Here is a 24,497-nt window from a genome sequence, read left to right as displayed (position 1 = left end):
TTGAATTCGTCTGTTCTATTAATATTTCAGGAGCCCTACTATATGCTAGTAGGTGCTGGGCTATTGCAGTGAACAAAAGTTCCTCGCCCATGGAATTTCTATTTTAGTTAGAAGAAGGTTTGTGGGGATACATGTGTGAACAAGATGGATAATTGATTATTGTGATTAGCACTCTTTAAAGTACATATTTTACATATTTGTGCATTGAAAACAGAAGACATTTTCTTTTCTCCCGTACATATACTGACTTGGATCACAAAACTAAAACACAGATGGGAGGACAAACTTGAACAAAGGCCAGAATTTTGTTAATACTTTCAGAGTATTATTTCTTAAGCTGTCTTTAGTTGATTTCAGTGGGTATAAAAGGATTAATTTATGTAAAGCCTCTTGGGTGACCTGGAAATGTTTTTCACAAATAAGTTAGGTAAGGGATGGAGGGGAGAGGGTTGATAGAACAGTATTTCCATTTTTTTTCCAAAAGGAGAATGAACTCAAACAGTCATGAAGTGTCTCAGGCCCAGGAAGTTACCTAGTAAAATCTCTTACATGCTTTTCAGTACTGCCCACAGATGGACCCCTAGCCTCTGTCCTGAGGAACTCAGAGCCTAGGAGGTGCCCTCAGCTTCCCAGGCAGCCCTAGGAAGCCTTTCCTGATTTGAGGCTGACCTACCTGTAAGCCTGCCATTGTTGCAGCTCTGTCTTTGGTTGTGGCTTCTGGAAATTAGGTGTCTTTCTGGAGCCAAATCTGTGTCAAAAGACCTACAAATGAGTATCCTTTGACCCAGCATTTTCCATCTCAAAGAATGTTGTTTCCTTGTCTGGAAAATAGGCATACTGATGCTTACATGATAGGCCTGTGTCCTGGGAGAGTCAACAGAGATGATACCCATAAGGAATTCGCACAGGCTTGGCACACAGTAAGCACTCAATAAATGGTCGCTCATGTTATTATACTATTATATTATTGCTGTTATTCAAAGAAAATAATTAGGAAACAGGGCAGAGACTTTTCTACAAGAGTATACATCACAGAATTGTTTACAATAGCAGGGGATAGGAGACTAACTTTCCCATAATTAAAATTGTATCATGAATATTTAATGACATGGAAAACATTCATGCTATGTTACTAAATGAAAAAACAGGCTAAACATATTGACGCCACTGGAAACGTAAATATGGATATATATGAATATAAAAGGACTTGGAAGGTATGTGCCAAGTTTTTCAACAGTGCTTTTCTCTGGGAGATATTAAAGAAAAAAAAATCTGATTCTGCTTAGCTCTTTAAACATTTTTCTACAGTGAATGAACTTATATTTTTTTAATAATAAGAAAAACCATAGTGGTATTTTTCGTTGAAAATAGAACTCAGATGGTTGGTAGTTTTTAATCTCCTGTGTTCCTGAGGGGTATTACCTGCATGCATGGAGTAAAAGTTTCTATTTTTTGCATCCCCCCCCCCGCCCCCACATCCACCATGACTTCCTCGGTGAGCAGGTGAGGAACAACTACAGACATTACTTCCTTTCGTCAAAAGCCCTCAAGGTTGTTTATGACGTAGTCACCTGGGCTGCCACTCAGCTGGCCGTCTCTTATACCGTCGCCCCCTTCGTTATGTTGGCCGTTGAACCCACCATCAGTTTATACAAGTAAGTTTCCACTGTTCTCGGTTGCTCTATAGTAAACTTGTCTGTTCTGTGTTGGACTTAGGAGTTGGCAAATTGAATCAATCAGGACTGACAATCTCTATGTACGCTTTTGATGGGAAAATGTCTAGAGAAAGCTTTAGGAGGAAGTGTCCGTCCTGGAGATGCCAACAGACGAGTAGTAATACAGTGAGCAGAGTTGACAGGTAGCCCTTCAGTCATGACTAATGTAAGAGATGCTTATGGCAATGAATTCTGAAGGGATGTATCCAGATTACAGACTCAGAGGGTGAGTTCGCTGCCCTTTGCCTCTGTTTCCTGGGGTTAGGCTATGTTGGAGGCCGTGGGGCACTCAGAGAGGGACAGAAGCAGGCCGCAGCTGGGGCTGGGTTCACCCTACAGACAAGAGGCCTTTAGGGAAAGGGTGTCTTAGGGAAAGGGTGTCAGGCCCTTATATTCAAACACCAGCCCTCCAGATGAACTGCAGACCTCTTTGTGCTTTTATTGTTTCCCTCTTTTGTTGAATTAGTCGTGTTTCTCTGCTCTTGGAGAAATGGTTACATGACCTCTGGCAAGTTATTAACCTCTTTTACCAGTGTTTTCTCAACTGTACAATGAAGGTAAGAATAGAATTCACCTCCAAGCACCTTTAGGTGTTAGGATTGAATGAGGCAAACGTGCAAGGGGCTCAGCCCAGTGTCTGGCGTGTAGTCTGTACTGGATAAATACCAACTTGTGTTCTTTACTGATTTGCAGAGACTTTTGCAGATTGAGTTTGGACCATAGCTACGGTCAGAAAAGTGGCTTAGAAATAAACATGGCTTATTGTACATCAGGGATTGGACTCGCTGGTCAGGAATGATCAAAGAAATTTTACTACTTGGTACAGGTATCAATGTCTAGGATGATTTTTTTTTTTTTAGGTTATAGGAAAAGAAGGTAGAGGGAAGTACACCGTGCTCCTCAATGAATTCTGTTTCTATAATGCCGGTTAGGTCACAGGAGTTATGTCCGTATAATATGGAAGTTGAGCTGGTTTATACACAAATTTTTCTAGATAAGGGATGCCAGAAGATTGGAAAAACGATGAAATCTCCAGCCAAAAATAGCCCTCAGTTCAGCTGCTACAGCGGTAGGAGCCATGAGTGCCCGCCCAGCGCTGGGCTTCCTCTTCTCAGAGGCGCCCCGCCCAAGCTGCACCATCTTGGTTTACCTCCTCTGCACCTTCCCTCTGGGCAGCCCCACATGCTCACAGCTCTATTGTCCTTTCTCTTGTCTCAGTGCCCTCTAGCCAGCATTTGCCCTTCATTATCTGGGACTTTTATTGCCCCCTGAAGCAGCCTTAGCCCGTTGAGCTATCTGCCTAGGCTGTCCAAGTTTCTGGCTTGGGTGTTCATTGTGTTACGAAGTCTCATAGGTTTTGAGTTGTCTGCTTCCGTCGTCATAGGTTAACTTGTAACCCTGGGCCCTTCTCTCCCTTTTCTTTGGAGGTGCCCAATCCCCTCCACACTCCCTTACTCTAGGGCAGAGAGCTGCTAGTGAGGAGATGACTTTTATAAAAGAAATGGAACGGTGAAATAAAAAATGTTCCGTTAAATCGGATTTTTAAAAAATGAGGTACTTGTTTTTTTATAACAGGCATTGAAACACATTGACTTGCATTCCTGAGTAAGATGGATGGGGCTGAGTGTTTCCCCCCGTGTTTGGAAAATCTAAGTGCCTATGAGGACTAATAAACAGGAACTAGAGAGAGACAGAAAAACCACCCTAGTCCTGGTGTTTTAAGCACATGATGTTGCGAGATGCAAGATTTTTTTCAGGAATATATGTATCATGTTTGTTGTAGCAGAAATGCCTGTATTTAACTCAGTACCATTTAATACCTACAGTGTGCTGGGCACTTTTCTAGAAGCTGGGGGATGGGATGGTGAGCAAAAGATAGAAATCATTCTTACTTCCATGGAGGAGATAGCTTGGTGGAAGTGACAGGAAATAATTGACAAATTTATAAATACCCACTAAGATCATACTCTGAGTGAATGGTACAAAGATTTATGAGAGCCTATAACAGGAATCTGTTCTTGGGAGGAAGCAGCGTTTGAGTCCTGGAGTCTGAGGGTGCTGAGAGTGGTGGATGGGACACTGTGGGTTGTGTTCCAGACCCAGGGAGCAGTTGTGATAGGAGGAAGCCCCGAGAAACATGAGTGTGGGCAGAATATAAAATCAATCCAAGGTAGAGAGTAGTGAGCTGAGAAGAGAAAAGAGTAGGTATCAGTGTCCCTGTTTATCATATATGGAAGTGGAGGCTCAGAGAGGGTGAGCAGTTAAAACACACACAGCAAGGCCCGAGTTTCAGATGCAAAATTGTTTTTCTTTTTTTTTTTTAAACAGCAAGAGCAGTAGTGCAGTTACTAAAAATTTCTCTAGGAGAAGCTATTTTGGAAGAATGTTACTGCTAGGGGAGTAGCACAAAGTGGTGATTTGTTTGTGATCACATGCATTTAACCAACTAAGCATGCTAATTTCTATATTTAGGCAGGAGTTCTAGGGAAAGAAAGAATTCAATCTATCAATCCAGATCACTCATGTAGATTTCCATTTCTTTTTAAAAATAATCTTTTTTTTTTTAGAAAACACCTTTGTTTAGGGTGAAATTGACATTTCTGTCACTTCTGTCAATTACAAGCAATTCAACCTAATATGTTATCTTGTTTTCATAGTTGCTTATGTATATAATTTAAGTTCCCTATCTAGATCAGCTCTGTCCAATAGAAGTTTCTACAGTGACTAAAATGCCATCCAATATGTTGGCCACCAGTGCATGTGGCTGTTGAGCTTTTGAAATGTGGCTAGTGTGACTGAGGAACGGAGTTTTCAATTTATCTAATTTGAATTTTAACAGCCACATGTTGTCAATGGCTGCTAGATTGCCTCTCAAAAAAAGTTTTCAGAATCTTTTAAAAACAATTTTTTTCAGAAACTCTTAAGAGAATCACTGAATCTGGCAAAAGAAATAAAAATTGAATCATCTTTTTAGTCGAGGTGGGTCTAGATGCATTCCAGATCTGTTCCTCACTAGGGAATAATTTAAATAACTGGCAATGAATGGCAGTTGTATGCAAATCCATTTCTCAGGATACCCTTCCCTGATTGACATTTAAATGTCAGATGGGCTTCATTTTTCTGGCTAGTCACTTTTCAAGGTACAGTGACTACAAATCCCAGCTTTAAATTTCTTAGTCTAATTTTTTTCCTTTAAGTTGTAAATGAGCCCCAAGTGAACATCTAAATGTATTATGAGAGAACTTGTGATTCCGAAAAGATGATAGAGATGATAGAGTAGAAGGACTTGAGCTTACCTCTTCTTGTGAAAACACCAAAATCACAACTAACTGCTGACCAACCATCAACAAAAAAGACTGGAATCTACCAAAAGAGATATTTTATATATTCAAAGACAAAGAAGAAGCCACAACGAGACGGTAGGAGGGGTGCTTTTGCGACATAAATCCTATACCCGTCAGGTGGGTGACCCACAAACTGGAAAATAATTATATCACAGAGGTTCTCCCACAAGAATGAGAGTCCTGAGCCCCACGTCAGGCTCCCCAGCATGAGGGTCTGGCATCAGAGCATTTGGCTTTCAAGGCCCGTGGGGCTTGAGTACAGGAGCTCCACAGGACTGGGGGAAACAGAGACTGCACTCTTGGAGGGCATGCACAAGTTTTCATGTACCCTGGGACCCAGCACAAAGCAGTACCTCCATAGGAGCTGGGGCTGGACCTACCTACAAGTCTTGGAGGGTCTCCTGGGGAGGCAGGGGTCAGCTGTGGCTCATTGGGGGTGGGGAGGCAAGGACACTGGTAGCAGAGGCCCCAGGGGATATTGATCAGCGTGAACTCCCGCAGAGGTTGCCATTTTGGCATCAAGACATGGCCCTTCCCACCAGCCTACAGGCTCCAGTGCTTGGACGCCTCAGGCCAAACAACCAGTAGGGTAGGAACACAGCCCCACCCATCAGCAGAGTGCATAAAGCCATACTGAGCTCACAGCCACCTCTAAACACACCCCTTGACATGGCCCTGACCACCAGAGGGATAAGACGCAGGCACCAGTCCCTCCCACCAGGAAGCCTGCACAAACCTCAAGACCAGCCTCACCCACCAGAGGGCAGACACCAGAAGCAAGAGGAGCTATGATCCTCCAGCCAGCAGAAAGACGACCACAAACACAGAAATTTAGACAAAATGGGACAGCAGAGAAATATGTTCCAGACGAAGGAACAAGATAAAAACTGACAAGAACAACTAAATGAAGTGGACATAGGCAACCTACTTGAAAAAGAATTTAGAGTAATGATAGTAGAGATGATCAAGCTCTCAGAAAAAGAATGGAGGCACAGATGAAGTTACAAGAGATGTTTAACAAAGAGCTAGAAGATTTAAAGAACAAACGAACAGAAATGAACAATACAATAACTGGAATGAAAAATAAAGTAGAAGGGATCGAGAGCAGAATAACTGAAGCAGAAGAACAAATAAGTAAGCTGAAATACAGAATGGTAGAAATCACTGCCGTGAAACAGAATAAAGAATGAAAAGAAGTGAGGACAGTCTCAGAGACCTCTGGGACAACATTAAATGCACAAACATTCACATCATAGGGGTCCCAGAAGGAGAAGAGAGAGATAAAGGGCCTGAGAAAATATTTGGAGAGATTATAGCTGAAAACTTCCCTAACATGAGAGAGGAAACAATCAAGTCCAGGAAATGCAGAGAGTCCCATACAAGATAAACCCAAGGAGGAACACACTGAGACTAAAGACAACAAATATTAAAAGCACCAAGGGACAAGTAACAAATAACATACAAGGGAATCCCCATAGGGTTATGAGCTGAAACTCAGAAACTCTGCAGGCCAGAAAGGAGTGGTATATTATGTAAAGTGATGAAAGGGAAAAACCTACACCCAAGAATAGCCTACCCAGCAAGGCTCTCATTCAGATTCAACAGAGAAAAAGTTTTACAGACAAGCAAAAGCTAAGAGAATTCAGCACCACCAAACCACCTTTATAACAAATCCTACAGGAACTTCTCTAGGCAGAAAAGAAAAGGCCACAACTAGAATCAAGAAAATTAAGAATGGGAAAGCTCATCAGTAAAGGCAAACATAAAGTAAAGGTAGGAAATCATCTGCACACAAATATGATATCAAAACCAGCAATTGTGAGAAGAGGAGAGCACAAATGCAGGATATTGGAAATGCATTGGAAATTAAGTGACCAGCAACTTAAAACAATCTTGTACAAATATAGACTGCTATATCAAAACCTCATGGGAACCATAAGCCAAAACTCTACAACAGATACACAAAAAAAGAAAAAGCAGTCCAAACACAACAATAAAGATAGACATCAAATCACAAGAGAGAGAACAAAAGAGGAAGGGGAGGAAGAAAAGACCTTCAAAAACAAATCTAAAACAACAAAATGGCCATAAGAACATTAATATTGATAATTACCTTAAATGTAAATGGATTAAATGCTCCTACCAAAAGACATAGACTGGCTGAATGGATACAAAAACAAGATCCATATATATGCTGTCTACAAGAGACCCACTTCAGACCTAGGGACACATACAGACTGAAAGTGAGGGGATGGAAAAAGGTATTCCACGCAAATGCAAATCAAAAGAAAGCTGGAGTAGCAATATTCATGTCAGACAAAATAAACTTTAAAATAAAGACTGTTACAGGAGACAAAGAAGAACACTACAAAATGATCAAGGGATCAAGCCAAGAAGAAGATATAACCATTGTAAATATGTATGCACCCAACATAGGAGCACCTCAATAGATAAGGCAAATGTTAACAGCCATAAAAGGAGAAATCGACAGTAACACAATAATAGTGGGGGACTTTAACACCCCACTTTCGTCAATGGACAGATCGTCCGGAGAGAAAATCAATAAGGAAACACAGGCCTTAAGTGACACATTAGAACAGATGGACTTAATTGATATTTGTAGACCATTACATCCAAAAGCAGCAGAATACACTTTCTTCTGAAGTGCAGATGGAACATTCTCCAGGATAGATCACATCTTGGGTCACAAGTCACACCTTGGTAATTTTAAGAAAATTGAAATCATATCAAGCATCTTTTCCAACCACAACACTTGAAATTAGAAATCAATTACAGGAAAAAAACTGTAAGAAACAAACATGTGGAGGCTAAACAATATGTTACTAAACAACCAATGGATCACTGAAGAAATCAAAGAGGAAATCCAAAAAAATGACAATGAAAACACAATGACCCAAAACCTATGGGACACAGCAAAAGCAGTTATAGGAGGGAAGTTTATAGCAATACAGTCTTACCTTAGGAAACAAGAAAAATCTCAAACAACCTAACCTTACACCTAAAGCAACTAGAGAAAGAACAGAGAAAACCCAAAGTTAGCAGAAGGAAAGAAATCATAAAGATCAGAGCAGAAATAAATGAAATAGAGACGAAAACATTAGCAAAGATCAGTGAAACTAAAAGCAGGTTCTTTGAGAAGATAAACAAAATTGATAAACCTTTATCCAGACTCATCAAGAAAAAAAGGAAGAGGACTCTATAAATCAATAAAGTTAGAAATGAAAAAGGAGAAGTTAAACTGGCAGCACAGAAATACAAAAGAGACTACTACAGATAACTATATGCTAATAAAATGGACAAATTCTTACAAAGGTACAACCTTCCAAGACTGAACCAGGAAGAAATAGAAAATATGAATAGACCAATCACAAGTACTGTAACTGAAACAGCAATTAAAAACTTCCAACAAACAAAATTCCAGGACCAGATGGCTTCACAGGTAAATGCTATCAAACATTTAGAGAATAGTTAAACACATATCCTTCTGAAACCCTTCCAAAAAATTGCAGAGGAAGGAACACTCCCAAGCTCAGTCTATGAGGTCACCATCATTCTGATAACAAAACCAGACAAAGTCATCACACACACACACAATTACAGGCCAATATCACTGATCCTCAACAAAATACTAGCAAACTGAATCTAACAACACATTCAAAGGATCATACACCATGATCAAGTGGGATTTATCCCAGGGATGGAAGGGTTTTTCAATATCCACAAATCAATCAGTGTGATACACCACATTAACAAACTGAAGAATAAAAACCATATGATCATCTCAATAGATGCAGAAAAAGCTTTGGACAAAATTCAACACCCATTTATGATATAAACTCTCCAGAAAGTGGGAATAGAGGGAACTTACCTCAACATAATAAAGGCCATATATGACAAACCTACAGCTAACATCATTCTCAATGGTTAAAAGCTGAAAGCATTCCCACTAAGATCAGCAACAAGGCTAGGATGTCCATTGTTGCCACCTTTATTCAACATAGTTTTGGAAGTCCTAGTCATGTCAATCAGAGAAAAGAAGAAATAAAAGGAACCCAAATTGGAAAAGAAGAAGTAACACTGTCACTGTTTGCAGATGACATGATACTATACATAGAAAGTCATAAAGATGCTACCAGAAAACTACTAGAGCTCATCAATGAATTCAGTAAAGTTGCAGGATACAAAATTAATACACAGAAATCTCTTGCATTCCTGTACACTAACAACGAAAGACCAGAAAAAGAAATTGAGACAATCCCATTTATCATTGCATCAAAAAAAACAAACTACATAGGAATAAATCTACCTAAGGAGACAAAAGACCTGTACTCAGAAAACTATGACACTGATGAAAGAAATCAAAGATGACACAAACAGACGGAAAGATATATACCATGTTATTGGAATTGGAAAAATCAATATTGTCAAAATGACTATACTACCCAAGACAGTCTACAGATTCAATGCAATCCCTACCAAATTACCAATGACATTTTTCACAGAACTAGAACAAAAACCTTTAAATTCGTATGGAGACACAAAAGACCCCAAATAGCCAAAGCAATCCTGAGAAAGAAAAACGGAGCAGGAGGAATCAGGCTCCCTGAGTTCAGACTATACTTACAAAGCTACAGTAATCAAAACAGTATGGTACTGACACACAAAAAAAGACATATAGATCAATGGAACAGGATAGAAAGCCCAGAAATAAACCCACAGACCTATGGTTAATTAATCTACGACAAAGGAAGCAAGAATATACAATGGAGAAAAGACAGTCTTTTCAATAAGTGGTGCTGGGAAAATGGGACAGCTACATGTAAAAGAATGAAATCAGAACATTCTCTAACACCATATGCAAAGAGAAACTCAAAATGCATCAAAGACCTATAAAACTCTTAGAAGAAAACATAGGCACAACACTCTGACATAAATTGCAGCAATATCTTTTTGGACCCACCTCCTAATAAAAACAAAAATAAACAAATGGGACCTAATTAAATTTAAAAGCTTCTGTACAGCAAAAGGAACCATAAAACAAAAAGACAACCCATAGAATGGAAGATAATATTTGCAAACGAAGCAGCTGACAAGGGATTAATCTCCAGAATATGCAAACAGCTCATGCAGCTCTATGTCAAAAAAAAAACCCCATAAAACGAACAACCCAATCAAAAAATGGGCAGAAGACTTAAATAGACATTTCTCCAAAGAAGCAATACAGATGGCCAAAAAGTATATGAAAAGATGCTCAACATCACTAATTATTAGAGAACTGCAAATCAAAACTACAATGTGGAATCACCTCACACCAGTCAGAATGTCCATCATCAAAGTCTATAAACACTAAATGCTGGAGAGGGTATGGAGAAAAAGGAACCCTCCTACACTGTTGGTAGGAATGTAAATTGGTACAACCACTATGGAGAACAGTCTGGAGATTCCTTAAAAAACTAAAAATAGAAATCCCACTCCTGGGCATATATCCGGAGAAAACCATAATTTGAAAAGGAACATGCACCCCAATGTTCATTGCAGCACTATTTAAAATAGCCAAGACATGGAAGCAACATAAAATGTCCCTTTACAGAGGAATGGATAAAGAAGATGTAGTACATATATACAGTGAATACTACTCAGCCATAAAAAAAGAATGAAATAATGCTATTTGCAGCAACATGGATGGACCTAGAGATGTCATACTAAGTGAAGTCAGACAGAGAAAGACAAATATCATATGATATCACCCATATCTAGAATCTAATTTTAAAAAATGATACAAATGAATTTATTTACAAAACAGAAAGACTTACAGATATCAGAAACAAACTTACATTTACCAAAGGGGAAATGTAGGTTGGGGGGATAAATCAGGAGCTTGGGATTAACATACAAACACTACTATATTATAAGATATCAACTGATAACCAACAAGGACCTCCTGTATAGCACAGGGAACTCTACTCAATATTCTGTGATAACCTATATGAGAAAATAATAAAAATGTATGTGTATATATATATATATATAAAACTGAATCCCTTTGCTGTACACCTGAAACTAACACAACATTGTAAAGCAACTATAATCCAATAAATTTTTTAAAAAAAGAACGAAGTTGTCTTAGCTCAGGCTGCTATGGCTAAATAGTATAGACTGGGTGACTTAAACAGCAGACATTTATGTCTCACAATCTTGGAGGCTGGGAAGTCCAAGATCAAGATGCCAGCAGATTTGGTTTCCGATGAAAGCTCTCTTTCTGGCTTGCAGAAGGCTACCTTCTCACTGTGTCCTCACATAGCAGAGAGAGAGACCGAGGGAGACAAGGACAGCAAAAGAGATGGGGTGAGGGACAGTGAGAGGGACACAGAGAAAGATGGCTCACGCTCTGATTTGCCTTTATTTTCTAATAAGGGTACTAATGCTGTCATGGGGGGCCCACCATCATTGCCTCATCTAAACCAAATTACCACCCAAAGTCTACTTCTCCAAATACCATCAGATTGGAAGTCAGGGCTTCGACGTATGAATTTGGGGGAGGACACAAACATTTAGCCAGAGCAGAACCTTTCTATGAAATCATTTTCAAAAGCAAAATCTCATATGTTGTTGTCTTTAACTAGATAGCACTTTATTAAATTCAATGTATAAGAATGTTAGAATTTGTGTAGGAATTTTTGTAGATAGCAAACTCCTTGAGAGTAGAACTATGCTTTATTCATCTGTGTATCTGGAGTACCTAGTTTAGTCCTAGCATGCTCTATAAATGTTAGCTGAGTTTTTCCATAACAAAAAGATGGAAGTATTGCTTAAAATTTGAGAGAAGTATGGAGTGTCAGAATAGGTTACTAAACCTCCCTGGGAAGTTGAAGTTTTTCTCCCTTGACTTCCAGAATATTTGGCTTTAATCTAACAAAATTGCTCCAGTGTAGATTTGGCCACATGTAAAAGATTAAGGCAAAATGCAAGAACAAAGTACATTTTACGAGAGCAGACTCTGAAAGCTGGAGTTCCCTCTGCCTGGGGTGTGCCTGTGAGAATCCCAGCTTACACTTGCTGAACCAGTGTGTTTCTCTGTGGAGCTGTCATTCACCCTCATTAATGTCCTGGTTTAAATAGTAAACCAGATGGTCACTTACCTGTGGCTCTTCACCCCTCTGCTAATTACTACCATTGTGTCTATACGTCTCTTCTTTTCCATTCCCAAAAGGAGGGGTGGGGTCTTTGCCTTTTTGTAGATCCCAGTTCAATGCTTCGTACATCCTAGGCAGTAAATGCTTATTGAAAGAAGAAATGAAGATATGTTTGCTTCTGCTGAAGTTTTTAACTATTCTATATAGACCTGACATTATGATCACCAAAGCTGGGGAATTATATGTAAATCAATTGTGGGTCCCCTGCCCCTTAACATTATTTTCCTTTGCCCTTGAAAAAGCATTGGAGAAAGTGTAAGTTCAGTTTTCCCAAATGGATATAGAACAATTTTATAACAGCTGCTTTCTAATTACTTGCATTCATTGAGGTGTACAGTATGTATTGAGCATCTACCCTGTGTCCAGTATCACACTTATGCAATAAGTCCACAAACCGCGAAAGCAAAACTTGTTTTAGTTTGGATGAAAATCGAGTTATGGAGTAGGCTTTTGAAATCTGGATTCCTCAGGCTCATAATATCTACAGGAACCCCTGACACTTAGTGGAGCACATTGGCTAAAGGGTCAGTTGCGTTTGTGTTTGGGGAACATAGGGTAGGGCTTCAATTTCATTCCATGCATCCTTAGACTTTTAATATGGTGGGTTTCTAGCTGTCAGGGTTAATTCTCTCCATCTGCTTATTACGTCAGTGGGACATTGCCATACGTCTGTCTGCAGATGGGCTGGTTGGTTTGCTCTGCCCAGCTTTGTGGTTTTGGTCCATCCCTGGCCCACTCACCCACCAAAGGGAGTTATCTGTGGAGTGGATCAAGGCGAGCCTGAGTGCAGTCAGGTCCGCCAGTGCCAAAAGGTGATGTAATTGCCTCATGTGACATTTCCCACATACACCCTTGTTTGAAATATAATTTGTGTGTTTATTCCTAGGTCCATGTACTTTTACTTACACATTATCAGTCTCCTGATCATACTGTTCCTGCCAATCAAACCACAAGCTCATAATCAAAGGCGGCCTCAGACTCTGAACTCTGTTAATAAGAAAAAAATAGATTGATACCTCCAAAGAAAAGAAACAAACAAAAGCTGAACACATAAGACTGCAAATCACTGGACAGAGGAGATAAAAAGACTCCAGGGTTCTCCAGTGACTTAGAGGTGATGTTTACATGCATCTATTTTGTTTTGATTTTTTAAGTGCAGGGAGTATTTTTATAAAGCTTTTTTTTGTACCATTGAATCAGCCATGTCCAGTTGATTTAATACTTTCTAGGACATTTGAGTAGTATGGAGGTGTGTGGAGAATGTGCTAGAACTGCAGAGACAGTCCATTCTGGGCTAGCTGGGTCTTCACTTTTCTGGCATGATCTCCAACCACTGAAATCTGGACGTTGGGAACCCGGGCGTCTGCTCCAGAAGTTAGAAGGTAAAGCTGAGATGACTTGTCTTCCAGAACATATGCAAGACGGTTGTTCCTTCGGAAGCCCCCAGTCCCTTGCCTTGTGACATTACTGTTCTCAAACACATTAACTACACTCAGAAGACTGCCGGGGAGGGACCGTGTGGAGGGAGGTTTGCAGAATACTGAAAATTCAATGAGCCTGGAGGACTGTGAATGGACACTTGAATGGACTGGAGGTCAGGCACGTGCCCTGAAGGTGGCTGCGTTTCCCCCACCACCCACCCCCGCCAGGGATGTAACCCTTCTTTCTTCTGAAATGAGCCAAGATTGGAAATCAGAAAGTCTCCTGTGCACATACCAGAAGTCTCAGAGAGGCTACTGTTTTCCATTGCATATGTGCCATCTGCTGGCCCAGGCATGGCCCTGAGAAGACACCCAGATTTCACACCATTAAGGCAGAGGGATATCTTTTTATAAATATTTTTAAAGTAATTTAAAGTTATATTGAAGTTTGGGAAGAAGAGGCAGATATTTCTCTTTTCTCCCCTTACTTCTCAGAGGTGTTCATGATCACAGCCCATGATGTTCACTCGGGCTGGTCTCCATTTTTTTTCATTTTCATAGCTGATTAAATCCGACATTGTTTTAGTTGAATCATCCTATTAGAAAGCAGAGATTGAAAAACGGTTTCCTTTCTATCTTTGTAATGAATGTGCTGTGGCTCCTTTGGGAAACTTCTATTGGGTGATATTCTATGTGGGAGAAGGAAACGTGGTATTAAATGTTATGGAAGATAATAATGATAATAATAAAATATATGCTACAATGTTGTACCCTCAATCAAATACTTTGGGAGGAGAGAATTTGTTCAAATCAGATGGTTAAAAATGAGTTTCTTACTAAATCAATAGTGCATTTCTACATAAAGGAAATATTTCTAAAAAGAAGTGCTTTTTGTTTGTGTCAGACTTGCCGTTCTGAAGCATGTGTGTGTGTTTTAACAAATGGGTACAAGGTTTTACTTGCTTAAAATTTGAGCATCACACGTTCAATTTGTACTACATGTCAGGTGCTTGGATGTTTTTGGTTTGATTTCTGATCTTCATTCCTAACAGTGCAGGTAAGATTAACCTCCTTTTAGAGATGAGGAAACAGAATCAGGAAGATGGCTGCTAACTGCCCCGGAGTCACAGACTTAGTGCTTGAGCTGAGATTTGAACCCAAGACGGTCCCAAGAGAGCCAATGGCCGTGGATCTTTCTATGAGGTATCCTGCTGGTGCGTCTCTTTGGACAATGAAATGTGAAATGATGTGCTTGTCCCTTAAATAGTTTGTGTGGTCCTGATGCTGCTCAGAACCTGAGCTCTAGTCCTTATGTGAGACAATGGAAGTTAAGAAGTAGCACTTTTGTGCCAGCATAGGAGGCTTACCCCAGTTTAACCAGGGAACCTTGTGGTAACCCTACTTTGCTGTCCCAGGAGGAATATTAGATAGTGGATAGAGGGAAGAGAATGTAGGTGCCTAAAATCTGTCAGGGTCTGTCTCCAACAGGAATATTTTGAGGTGCAAGACCAAGAAAAATACCCATCTTGCACACCAGCAAAAATGGTATACATCACCATTGGCATGGAGTGTGTGGAATAATCCATCTTACAATGAAATCTTTGAACTTGCAATATGATTTATGTCTGGGGTTCTCTGTATTTAGTATCTTCATTTCTGAGAGAAGAACTTTGGTGGCGAGAGGAGAGGTGATCATTAGGGAGACCAGCAGTCCTGCTTTGCAGAGACTCTGCCAACCTCTCAGTCCTGGGCAAACAAGGACCACTGGTCCCTTAAGAGACCACTCAGAATCAATTACTCATTATGGAATGGAAGTCAAGCCTGTGGAACCTGGGCTTATAGATTCTCTATTTCAGACAGTGCTAGGTCCTGAGACACCCTTTTCATATTATGAGGCCTTATTCAGTACTAAAAGGACAACAACTCCAAGAGCAATTAGTACCTTTTTTCCCCTGAGAACATTTAACCATAGAAAAAATTTCAATTTAGGACAAAAGTTTAAACAGAAGATTGGGACTGTTCCTATTGCCTTAGAGTTCCTAGTTGTCCTAAACATAATATGCATTTAATAAATATGTTTTGGGTCGATGAGCTTGCAGTTTAAAAGAAACACTTTTTAGGTTTTGTTTTTGAAAAGGCCAGATTTAAAATATTCTATTCTAGTTCAACATCACTAATCATCATGGAAATGTGAATCAAAACGACAATGAGATCTCACCTCACACCAGTCAGAATGGCTATCATCAAAAAGAACACAAGGATAGAAAGCCCAGAGATAAACCCATGCGCCTATGGTCACCTAATCTATGACAAAGTCGGTGAGAATATACAATGGAGAAAAGATCGTCTCTTCAATAAGTGGTGCTGGGAAAACTGGACAACTACATGTAAAAGAATGAAATTAGAACATTCCCTACCACCATACATGAAAATAAACTCAAAATGGATTAAAGACCTAAATGTAAGGCTGGATACTATAAAACACTTAGAGGAAAATATAGGAAGAACACTCTTTGACATAAATCACAGTAAGATCTTTTCCAATCCACTGCCTACAGTAATGAAAATAAAAACAAAAATAAATAAACAGGACCTAATTAAAAGCTTTTGCACAGCAAAGGAAACCGTAAACAAAACAAAAAGACAACCCTCAGAATGGGAGAAAATATTTGCAAACGAAGCAACTGACAAGGGAATAGTTTCCAAAATATACAAACAGCTCTTGCAGCTCAATATCAAAAAAAAACAAACAACCCAATCAAAATATGGGCAGAAGACCTAAATAGACATTTCTCCAAAGAAGACATACAGATTGCCAACAAACACATGAAAAGCTCCTCAACATCATTAATTATTAGAGAAATGCAAATCAAAACTACAATGAGGTATCACCTCATACTGGTCAGGTTGGCCATCATCAAAAAGTCTACAAACAGTAAATGCTGGAGAGGGTATGAAGAAAAGGGAACCCTCCTACACTTTTGGTGGGAATGTAAATTGGTACAGCTATTATGGAGAATGGTGTGGAGGTTCTTAAAAAACTAAAACTAGAGCTATCACATGACCCAGCAATTCCACTCCTAGGCATATATCTGGAGAAAACCAGAATTCTAAAGGATGCATGCACCCTGATGTTCACTACAGCACTATTTACAATAGTCAGGACATGGAAGCAACCTAAATGTCCATTGACAGAGGAATAAAGAAGATGTGGTACATATGTCCAATGGAATATTACTCAGCCATAAAAAGGAACAAAATAGTGCCATTTGCAGAGACGTGGATGGACCTAGAGATTGTCATAGAGAGTGAAGTAAGTCAGAAAGAGAAAAGTGTGGAATCTAGAAAAATGGTACAGATGAACTTATTTGTAAAGGAGAAATAGAGTCACAGATGGAGAGAACAAACTTACAGTTATCAAGGGGGGAAGGAGAGGGTTGGATGAGTTAGGAGATTGGGATTGACATATATACAGTACTATGTATAAAAGAGATAACTAATGAGAACCTACTGTATAGCACAGGGAACTCTACTCAGTGCTCTGTGGTGACCTCAGTGCTCTGTGGTGACCTAAATGGGAAGGAAATGTAAAAAAGAGTGGATGTATGGATACATATAACTGATTCATTTTGCTGCACAGCAGAAACCAACAACATTGTAAAGTGACTATACTCCAATAAAAATTAATTTAAAAAAAGAACACAAGTAACAAACGTTGGCAAGAAGGTGAAGAAAAGGGAGCCCTTGTACACTGTTGGTAGGAGTGAAATTTGGTACAGTCACTGTGGAAAACAGTATGGAGGTTTCTCAACAAACTAAAAGTAGAACTGCCATATGACCCAACAATTCCACTCCTGGATATATATCCAAAAAACCCCAAAACACTAATTCAAAAAGAAACAAGCACCCCGGTGTTCACAGCAGCATTATTTACAATTGCCAATGTATGGAAGCAACCTAAATGTCCATCAACAGATGAATGGGTAAAGAAGATACACACACAAACATATATACATATATATGTACACACACACATACTGGAATACTACTCAGCCATAAAAAAGAATGAAATTTTTCCATTTGCAGCAACATGGAGTGACTTAGAGGGCATTATGTATGCTCAGTGAAATAAGACAGAGAAAGACAAATACTGTATGACATCATTTATATGTGGAACCTAAAAAATACAACAAACTAGTGAATAAAACAAAAGAAGTAAACTCACAGATATAGAGAACAAACTAGTGGTTACCAGTAGGGAGAGGGAAGGGAGGGGCAACACAGGGGTAGGAGAAAAAAGGGGTTATTATGGGATTATATGAAATCATGTATATGAAACTTTTGAAAATTATAAAGCACTATAGACTTTAAAGAATATTTCATTCAATTAAAAACATTTCTATTTTAGTTTTAAGGTTACCATAAAGAAGAGAAACATTATTCAGTAGTTGCAAAAAATCAGTAAGTGCTTCAGTCTGAGATTTTGACAGGCTGAGAGAGAAAAAGGCAGAAATCGGGAGGAAAAAAGAGGAGTTGGTGGGTGGTCCCAGAATGGGGTGGGTGTGCCCTCTGTACTCTGCAGGCTGAGGGCGGTGAGCAGAGGGTCCTTCTGGCCAGCCCTTCTCCACCCTGGCTGCACATCACAACCACAACAGGAAGTTTAAAAAGAAGTGATCGATGCCCAGCCTCGCGAGAGACCACATCTTATCTCTTCTTGTCTCCAGCACTTGGCATAGTGCTTGACATGTAATGAAGAGTCAGTAAGTGTTCACTGAATGAACGAGGAATTGAAGCATGTTTAATGCGTTGTTGGGTTTGACAGTTTTGATGGAGTCAGTTTTGTGCTGGAGAACATCTTTTCTGCTTTTCAGAATTAGTTTTTGAAATGGCATGTGTCTTCAGGGAATTCTGAAAGCACATTATGTGAAATAGCCACTCAGGCAGGCAGTTTACATAGTCTGAAACCCCCTGATCTGCCCATCCATTAATTAATGCATTTTCATATTTATCAAATTTTGTTGGGTCTGGAATGGGTCTGGCATTCTGTTAGCCACTGCAGGTAAAGATGCTGAAGACCCATTCTCTGCCCTTGAAGAGCTCACAATGTGACCAGAAAGACAAGATCCAGAGCATGTGCTGCAGGAATACCTGGGGGAATCCCAGCATGCAGAATGACAGCGTGACTGGTCGCTGTATCCTTGTTTTCCTGTAAGTTTGGAGCTACCTCATCTCACAGTGCCTGAAGGCTACCCAGCACAGCACCGTCACCACTCACCAGCATCTTGTCCGGGTGAAGTTAAGCCTGCCCTTATCCTGAAATTGGATGCTGCCTTTGCATCAAATCAGTACCAGTTAATGCAGTGGCCACCTAAAGGAGCAGGCTGTGCTTTCACAGTTGCCCAGAGATAGTGGGGTGGCTAGTCCCCTCCTGGAAGGATCTTTAGTGAAGGTTCCAGGCTCAGTGAATGATGTGATGAGGCCCAAGAGGAAGGGCATTTGCTGAGAGAAGGCCCAGCCCACCTGAGCTTTGTCTAACTCCCTAAACTTACATAAGGCTACAAGCTCCAGGAACAATCGCAAGCCACCATCCCACCCCCACCCCCGGGCTACAGGAATGGTTGCAAGCCGCTGCCGCTGGACTCCTGGACTCCAGGAGAGGTCTTGAACTGTCACCATTTCCATCATGTGCTCTGGGGGTACACGTGAGCTGCTGATGCCACCGAAAACCCCAGGACAGAGCACCAATCACCTCATCTGCACAGTCCCTATCAAGGGCGTAATGGTCAGCACACACCGAGGAAAGGGGCGACAGACATCCACACTGAAAACAGCCCTCACACCAAAAATATTAAAGCTACACAGGGACACTCCCACATATATATAACCCTCTAAGACCATAGTAGATAATTGTTTCTCCTAAACCCCCAAAATAAGAGAAATATAAGTAAAATGAAGAAGCAGAGGAACCACTTCCAGTTAAAAGACCAAGAGAATTCCCTTGAAAGAACAAACAGTGAAACAGACCTCTTAAGTCTAATAGACACTGATTTCATAAAGGAGATAATGAAGATACTGAAGCAATTAAGAAAGGCTATTGACAGAAATGCAGAGTACTGTAAAAAGGAACTAGAGACTATAAAGAAGAACCAAGAAAAATTAGGAAACTCATTTGCTGAGACAAAAGCTGAGCTAAAGGCAATGAATAGCAGAATGAGTAAATGACCTGGAAGATAGAATGATGGAAAGTACCCAATCAGGACAGCAGACAGAAGGCCAAATGAAAAAAAATGAAAAAAAAAAATGATACAAATGAACTTATTTACAAGATAGAAACAGACTCACAGATTTAGAGAACAAATTTATTATTACTGGGGGGAGGGGGAGGGGAAGTGGAGGGATAGATTGGGAGTTTGGGATTGACACAAACACACTGTTATATTTAAAATAGATAACCAACAAGGACCTACCATATAGCACAAGGAACTCTATTCAACATTCTGTAATAACCTATATGAGAAAAGAATTTGAAAAATAATAGATACTTGTATATGTATAACTGAATCATTTTGCTGTACACCTGAAACTAACACACCATTGTTAATCAATGATACTCCAATATAAAATAAAAAATTTCTTAAATGAAAGCAATATGAGACCTATGGGATAGTATAGAATGTGCTAATCTATGCATAATAGGGATTCCAGAAGGGGAAGAAGGAGGAAAGGGGAATGAAAATGTATTTGAAGAAATTATGGCTGAAAACTTCCCAAACTTAGACAAGGAAACATATCCAGGTACAGGAAGCACAGAGACAGCCACACACATCCACACTAAAAACAGCCCTCACACCAAAAATATTAAAGCTACACAGGGACACTCCCAAACAAGATAAACCCAAAACAGACCTACACCAAGGCATATTATAATAAAAATGACAAAAGTTAAAGATAAAGAGAGGATTCTAAAGGCAGCAAGAGAAAAACAAAGGGTTAATTACAAGGGAACCCCTATAAGGCTATCAGCTGATTTCTCTACAGAAATGTTGCAAGCCAGAAATGGAGTGGCAAGATATATTCAAAGTCCTGAAAGGGAAAAATCTGCAACCTAGGATACTCTACCCAGCAAGACTATCATTTAGAATAGAAGGAGAGAAAGAATTTCTCAGACAAGCAAAAACTAAAAGAATACAGCAATACTAATCCTAAAAGAAATAGTTCTATTCTCTAAATAGAAAAGTAGTAAGAATCTATAGGAAAGAGAAAATCACAATTGGGAAGCAAATCACCCAAATAAGCCAGTACACAAATCAAAAAACAAAAAAAAAATCAAAAAATTTCTGTGAAAGTGAAGATAACCACAGTGAACAGCAAAAGGATGAACGTGAAGATGTAAAAGAGGACATCAGAATCATAAAATGTCGGGGAGGAGAGTAAGAAAATGAGAAAATGTAGGGTTTTTTTCATTTCCTAGAAGGTGTTTGAGCCTATATGACTACCGGTCTAAGGCAACTAGATATAGGAAGCAGTTAATAATACTTGAAAAAACAGGGTAAACACATGTCAAAAACATACAATAGATTCACAAAAAACAAAAAGAAGAGAACATAAGTATAATACAAAAGGAAATCATCAAACCACAAAAGGAAGAACAGAAAGGGACACAGAAGAAACATAACATCAATGGGAAATAAGGTTTAAAATGGCAATAAATACATATCTATCAATAATTACCTTAAATGTCAATGGACTAAATGTTCCAATCTAAAGACACAGGGTGGCAGATTGGATAAAAAAAAAAAAAAAGAGCCCACAATATGCTGCCTATACAAGTCTCACTTTAGGGTAAAGGACACACGTAGATTGAAAGTGAGGGGATGGAAAAACACATTTCATGCAAACAGAAATGACAAGAAAGTGGGGGCCGCAATACTCATATCAGACAAAATAGACTTTAAAACAAAGGTTATAAAGAAAGATAAAAAAGGACACTATAGTAAGTCCCCTACATACAAACCTCTAAGTTATGAAATTTCAAAGATGCGAACATACGTTCACATGTCCAATCACATAAGTTTGTTCACGTGTCTGGTGTACATTGTCACATGTGTGTATCCTCTACAAGTGGTTGTGCCTTTGTGTACTTTATTGTACAGTACTGTATAGAGTACAGTAGTACAGTATCTTTATTTCAAGCTCAGGATGTCCAGAAGCAAGTGTAAAAGCAGTGGTGATGTAGCTGGTACTACTGTACTTTTCAAGGTACTGTACTGTAATATTAAAAATGTTCTCTTTATTTTTTTTTATGTATTATTTGTGTGAAAAGTATTATACACCTATTACAGTACAGTACTAGATAGCCAACTGGGTTAGTTGGTTACCTAGGCTAACTTCGTTGGACTGATGAATAAATTGGACTTATGAACATGCTGTTGGAATGGAACTCATTTGTGTGTAGGGGACTTACTGTACATAATGATAAAAGGATCAATACAAGGATTTTACTCTCATATATATACAGCATATATACACCTAATATAGAAGCACCCAAATATATAAAACAAATACTAACAGACATAAAGGGAGAAATTGATAGGAATACCATAACAGTAGGAGACTTTAACACTCCACTCACATCAATGGACAGATCTTCTAGATAGAAATTCAATAAAGCAACAGAGATCCTAAATGATACAATAGAACAGTTAGACTTGATATTTTCAGGACACTAACTACATCAAAAAAAAAAAAAAAAACCCAAACCAGAATACACATTCTTTTCAAATGCACATGGAACATTCTCTAGGATTGAGCACATACTAGGGCACAAAACAAGCCTCAACAAATATGAGTACAGAAATTATCTCAAGCATCTTTTCAGACCACAACGGCATGAAACTAGAAATCAACCACAGAAAATGAAATGACAAAAAAATGATTACATGGAGACTAAACAACATGCTACTAAAAACCAATGGTCAACAATGAAATCAAAGAGGAAATTAAAAAATACCTTGAGACAAATGACAATGAAAACACAACCATACAAAATCTATAGGATGCAGCAAAAGCGGTTCTTAGAGGGAAGTTCATAGCAATACAGGCCTTCCTCAAAGAACAAAAATCTCAAACAGCCTAACTTACCACCTAAGAGAATTAGAAAAAGAAGAACAAACAAAACCTAAAGTCAGCAGAAGGAAGGAAATAATAAAGATTAGAGAGGAAGTAAATAAAATAGAGATTAAAAAAGCAATAGAGAAAAATCAATAAAACCAAGAGCTGGTTCTTTGAAAGGGTAAACAAGATTGACAAACCTCTAGCCAGGCTCACCAAGAAATGGAGAGAACCCAAATAAACAAAATAAGAAATGAAAAAGGAGACATAACAACTGATACTGCAGAAATACAAAAAATCATAAGGGAATACTATGAACAATTATATTCTAACATATTCAACAACCTAGAAGAAATGGAGAAGTTTCTAGAAACATAGAGTTCACCAAAATTGAATCAAGAAGAAATAGATAATTTGAACAGACCAATCACTAGGAGTGAAATAGGATCTGTAATTTAAAAACTCTCTACAGACCAAAGTCGAGGACCAGATGGCTTCACAGAAGAATTATACCAAACACACGAAGAACTTATATTGATCCTTCTCAAACTCTTCCAAAAAACTGAAGAGGAGGGAACACTCCCAAAGACATTCTATGAAACCACCATCAACCTAATACCACAACCAGACAAAGACACCACCAAAAACGAAAATTACATGCCAATATATTTGATGAATATAGATGCAAAAATTCTCAGCAAAATATTAGCAAACTGAATCCAATAACACATAAAAAAGGTCATATGTCACAACCAAGTGGAATTCATCCCATGTTCACAAGGATGGTTCAACATATGCAAATCAATCAACGTGATACACCATAGACAAAAGAAAAGACAAAAACCACATGATCATCTCAATAGTTGCAGAAAAAGCATTTGACAAAATTCAACATCCACTCATGATAGAAATTCTTACCAAACTGGGTATAGAGGGAACATATCTCAACATAACATGAGCTATTTATGACAAACCCACAGCCAATTTAATACTCATGGTGAAAAGCTGAAAGTCTTCCCACTAAAATCTGGAAAAGACAAAGATGCCCACTCTAACCTCTTCTATTCAACATAGTATTGGAAGTCCTAGCCACAGCAATCAGAAAAAGAAAGAAAAGGTATCCAGATTGGAAGGGAAGAGGTAAAATTGTCATTATATGCAGATGACATGATACTATATATAGAAAACCCTAAAGACCACACAAAAACTACTAGAACTGAAACAAATTCAGCAAGGAAGCAGGATACAAGATTAACATACAGAAATCAGTTGCATTTCTTTACACTAGCAATGAAATATCAGAAAGGAAATGTAAAAAAAAAAAAACCCAATACCTTTTAAACTCACACCCCCAAAAATAAAATACTTAGAAATAAACCTGACAAAGGAGGTGAAAGACTTATATGCTGAAAACTGTAAAACAATAAAGGAAACTGAAGATGATTCAAAGAAATGGAAAGAAATCCCATGCTCTTGGACTGGAAGAATTAGTATTGTTAAAATGGCCATACTACCCAAAGCAATATACAGATTTAATGCAATCCCTATCAAATTACCCATGACATTTTCCACAGAACTAGAATAATCCTAAAATTTATGTGGAACTATAAAAGACACAGAATTACCAAAGCAATCCTGAAGAGAAAGAATAAAGCAGGAGGCATAACCCTCCCAGACTTTAGACAATACTAC

General features: G+C 38.9%; 1 protein-coding gene across 1 annotated transcript in view; it reads left to right on the top strand.

The window, feature by feature from the left end:
- MBOAT1 (membrane bound O-acyltransferase domain containing 1) overlaps positions 1-14,578 on the top strand; it is a 112,678-nt gene extending 98,100 nt beyond the window's left edge. Inside the window, exons 12-13 of the mRNA XM_067752103.1 lie at positions 1,504-1,655; positions 13,160-14,578. Of these exons, the coding sequence (XP_067608204.1) occupies positions 1,504-1,655; positions 13,160-13,286 (279 nt within the window). The 3' untranslated portion in view covers positions 13,287-14,578. The remainder of the gene's footprint in view (positions 1-1,503; positions 1,656-13,159) is intronic.
- Positions 14,579-24,497: the final 9,919 nt, after the last annotated feature.

The sequence above is a fragment of the Pseudorca crassidens genome, chromosome 10, assembly GCF_039906515.1.
Source record: "Pseudorca crassidens isolate mPseCra1 chromosome 10, mPseCra1.hap1, whole genome shotgun sequence".
Lineage (NCBI taxonomy): Eukaryota > Metazoa > Chordata > Mammalia > Artiodactyla > Delphinidae > Pseudorca > Pseudorca crassidens.
The sequence above is the reverse complement of the archived record's forward strand: the minus strand, read 5'-3'. Positions and strand labels throughout refer to the sequence as shown.